The 4,524-nt window shown below is 42.7% G+C and overlaps 1 protein-coding gene across 1 annotated transcript; it reads right to left on the minus strand.

Moving 5' to 3' along the window:
* Window positions 1-260: 260 nt before the first annotated feature.
* On the minus strand, window positions 261-4,290 carry SARC_11365 (hypothetical protein). Its single transcript, XM_014294552.1, has 5 exons — window positions 4,105-4,290; window positions 3,532-3,705; window positions 2,370-2,509; window positions 1,618-1,763; window positions 261-514 (listed from the first exon to the last, which is right to left on the minus strand). Exons 1-5 carry the CDS (start codon window positions 4,194-4,196, stop codon window positions 380-382), a joined length of 687 nt encoding a protein of 228 aa, XP_014150027.1. The 5' UTR covers window positions 4,197-4,290; the 3' UTR covers window positions 261-379.
* Between the last annotated feature and the right edge of the window lie 234 nt (window positions 4,291-4,524).

Genomic DNA, 4,524 nt, shown 5'->3' on the forward strand with positions numbered 1-4,524 from the left:
CACCAAGCGACAGTGAATCGCTAGGTGAACGGAGCAGCCATCACGATACTACGCATAACTCAAAACTGTAGGATTTTGTCTATGTTCAAGAGGTAATTATGGATAAAAAGAACTATCACCAACAGTCGCCCGAAGCTAGTACAGTATTTGAATACACGCCAGTGAAGACAAGCAATTATCCAGAGCAACATTTTTTCAGAGCAAATATACACGGTACTGCGGTACTCGATAGTCCGCAGCAACCTCCTGTACGTAGAAATCACCCCTGTACGTTTATTATACATAAAAATATAGTACGGATTGCGCACAATGCACAACCTGCTTCAACATGGAATTAATATACGTCTATGTATTGTTTGAACAGGAACATAAGCACCATTTAATCATAAAGTGGGAACCATGCTCCAGGGTCTATTTCTACTTTGTCGTTTTTCCGCTTCATAACAGCCACTTGCCACCGAGTAGCGTTGAACCCATACATCCATTCGTCTCGTAAGTATTCGTCCGGATCGTTCTGTAAATATGGGGGATATTTCCAGAATATTTGCTTTAGAAATGATGCCTGCGAGATGAGATCAATGCTATGACGCGGGTTTGCAATACAATCGAGCCTCCAATTTCCGACCAGAGATTCATACGAGAAAGACAACGGTATACAAAATATGCGACAAGCTATTGTTGGACATCGGTGCGAAACGCGCACGTTTACATTCCGCAGCTGCAGGCCGTAATAAATGAATATAGTGTAAAGATATGGTATAGATAGTAGAAACACATTCTATTCGTTCCACGACTTATTAGTGGAGACTAATTGTTATTTTTACGGGGCTTCATCGTTAGAATCCAAAGAAGCCAAACACGGGCTTCTATATATATATATATATATAAATATATATACATATATACATATACAGATATACAAATATACAAATATACAAACACACACACATATATATATATATAATATACAGGTCCCGTACACCTACAAACCAGCCCACAGGATGACGAAAGATAATAAACTGGTATTCTTTCAAAAACAGGTATGATATCCTATCGATATGAACAACTGTGTTTATGTGCAGCCAATTATGTCTTTGTACACCGTCACACACTTGCGTATGAGAATACATCGACACCACAGTAGTCAATGGAGACTATACTACCACAACATCTGGTATTCTTTCAAATACAAATATGATATCCTTTCGATCTGAACAACTGTGTCTATGTACAGCTAATTATGTCTTTGTACACCGCCACACACTTGCGTATAAGAACACATCGACACCACAGTAGTCAACGGAGACTATACTACCACAACAGGTGTCTATCTGATTGTTTGAAAAGGGCCGCAGCGTGTAGGTAAACTAACATTCAGATCTATTCCAACGCACAAGTCCGCACAACGCATGTGGACGCCAAAACACGATCATGAGAGCGAATATCTTCTGAAAAAGACAACACAGCCAGGATCACTCTTGACGTATATGCCACTATGTAAAGTAACAGCTAAGCCGTAACTGGCACCAGACATGTAGGTGCAGGCAAATCGTGACACATAAACCAGCGCTCGATTACACAGACAGACCCATCTCTAAACGAGCCCACGCCACCTACATTGATGCATGCTTCCAGGAGGGGATATCTATTGGGATTTATAACATCTCGGAAATCGTCAATGGTAAGAGATTCTGTCGTCGGCTGATTGTCTAGCAGCAGTGTTGCGTTGTACTCGTCATCCTCACCCCGCATCAAATTCGAATCTGCACGCGATTCGTATTTGAGATGAGATGAAGAGGAGCAGAAACGAGAAATTAGGAACGAAACGAATACATTAAGTCATACAAAAAGGCAGCACTATTTGGGCACGGATTGCTGAAAGATATCAATGTTCACTGAATACGTGCTTAATGTATCACATATGAATGAATATGCTATGCATATACCGCATTGCAATAAATTATCGGCAAAAACAGGATCGTCATTCTAAAGAATCCCAAAGTCATGTGTGGTAGTGTATGCTATATGTGGAACCATCGTGTACTACGCAAGATCTGACTGCGAAGTAGTGTATCTTGTATTGCTTTATTTGTAGCAAGAATACGCGTATGAAGCGACATGTGAGAGCCACACACAGTCAGAAACACAGCACACTACAGACTCATACACTATACCACAATACCCCTCAACCATCCACAACCAAATGCATTACCACAACACACAAAAATGAATACAGCAAAAAAATTTATTAGTAATAACACCAGAATCTAATAGAACAGGCAATTCAATACAGCTCATGTACAACGACCCATCACCCCACAGAGGTCCTTATGTCGTCAGCCCACCTCTGAATAAGCACACACACACACCTGTGTAACAGTCCAGGGCGAGCAGGCTCTTACGCAAAGGCTCCAGCCACGGGAAGAAGCACTTGAGGAACACAAACAGTGTGAGACCCTCCCGGCGCACTACCTCTAACACACCGCCCCGGCCCTCATCATCCTCATTTCTGTGCTCATGGTATGGTCAACACGAATTTGATTGTTTAGTACGCCAAGGATAAAGAAACAATGAGGTGAATGTGAATGTGAACGTGCGTATGAGCGTCATATAGTATGTGTGCATGTGCAGGAGGGAGGCTTCAGAGATATATGCGAATATGGTACGATCCTTTCGGCGCAGTACAGAAAACACACCGCCCCGACCTTCTCCATTCTCGTTGCTAGGAATAACATGTGATCGACAAGACGTGCACAACAAGGTTTGCTTGACTATCTCGCCAAGGATATTAAATGCTGTCGTGAGTGTGAGTGTATTTGCGAGCGTTGTATAGGTGTGTGTGTGTATGTGTACTAGAGAGACTGGAAAGATACAGACAGTGTGAGACGCTCTGGGCGTACTACTTCCAGGACACGCTTGACCCTCATCGCCCGCATTGCTACCAGCATGATATCAACCAAATTGTGTTTGAATAGAGCCGGTTTGAGGGTAGTTGTGAGCGTTGCATAGATTTGTGTACACGTGCACGAGGATGGTGCGAAGGACACCATGTGCAATGAGGCTCTTCTGGCGAACATGCAGATAGGATTCACTAGTCATATATTATGAGCACTCAGACATTGTACACGAGTTAATATTTTCCATATAAACTCATCCACGAGACATGAGCAGACAGACATCGTTCACGTGTGGATACTCTCTACATTAACATGCAGAGACCATTCACTTTTCATCCCCAAGACATGAGCGTACAGACATCCTGCCGTGTAAATACTTTCCGTGCAAGCATGCAGATACAGACACCATTCACTCCTCATTGGCCACATACGGGGCATACATATACCGCTCATGCGAAGATACATATATCGTTCAGCCGTGGTTCATACGGGTATACATACACCGCTCATGCGAACATACATATATCGTTCAGCCGTGGTTCATACGGGCATACATATACCGCTCATGCGTACATACATGAATCGTTCAGCCGTGGTTCATACGGGTATACATATACCGCTCATGCGAACATACATATATCGTTCAGCCGTGGTTTGTGCGCCCTTTTGAACTGCACTGACAATCTTCGCCACCTGTCCGAAATCGGCGGCAAAGAAATCGGCCAATGTGATGTGAAAGCGGGACCCCGATTGCTCCACGCCTGACGCTTTACTTAATTTGGGATGCGCCAAACAGGCTTTGAAGAATCTGCAGTTAAGATGAGAGTGCGCGATTAGTTGTTCGTGATTGTACACGGTAGCAGTTTGTATCTGAACACTTACCACTTGTCGGGATGTACGAGGCATACACAAGCCAGACGATTGGTACAGCATGTAAGTGCTACAAAGGTTAAAGGCGGAAACATGTGTGCTACGTTGACGATATATATTACTTTGGGATGAGTCAGAACGCTTCGAAACTTACCAGCGGCACCGATGTTTGACTTCCTGCACCTATATGTCCATACGCAGGTTAGTATCTACAGACACTATGACTATACCCACACGCTGGCCATCACACGAACCCAGGCATGCGGGCACAAATGAACACAACCGCAAAGACATGTACGCACACAAGCCGTACACTGGCACATGCAGCACAATGTACCTATAAACCTCCTTCATAAATGGCGAGGCCTTGCCCATGTCGGGTAGCAGCCATACAGCATACTCGGTGGTGCCTGCACCTGCCTTCTGCATAAGAGACGACTCCGAATGGCCCCACTGGGTGCGCAACACAACACAGTTCGGTATCTCGATGGTTTGGTGGTAGCCACAGCGAGCCAGAAGATTCTATGGGGATGGGGAGAAACGTGAGCATATACATGATAATGTTGTATGATAATTTCACATTCGGTTAGGTATATATATATATATATATAGATATATAATAATAGTTAATAATAAATATGACAAATATATATGCATATATATGTATATATATATATATAATATATATAGATAGATAGATAGATAGTATATAGTATATATATAGTTATATGTATATAGTTAATTTAAATAATAATAT

This window comes from Sphaeroforma arctica, assembly GCF_001186125.1.
Source record: "Sphaeroforma arctica JP610 unplaced genomic scaffold supercont1.1649, whole genome shotgun sequence".
In the NCBI taxonomy this organism is placed as follows: Eukaryota; class Ichthyosporea; order Ichthyophonida; genus Sphaeroforma; species Sphaeroforma arctica.

Bases quoted from the DNA above. Each gene is read 5' to 3' on its own strand.
- SARC_11365 (XM_014294552.1), bottom strand. From the start codon at position 4,196: ATGCAGAAGGCAGGTGCAGGCACCACCGAGTATGCTGTATGGCTGCTA. The intron at 1,764-2,369 runs GTGTGTGTGTGT...AATCGCGTGCAG, and splicing joins CGCCCTGGACTGTTACACAG to ATTCGAATTTGATGCGGGGT. The intron at 515-1,617 runs GTAGGTGGCGTG...CCATATTTACAG, and splicing joins TCCTGGAAGCATGCATCAAT to AACGATCCGGACGAATACTT.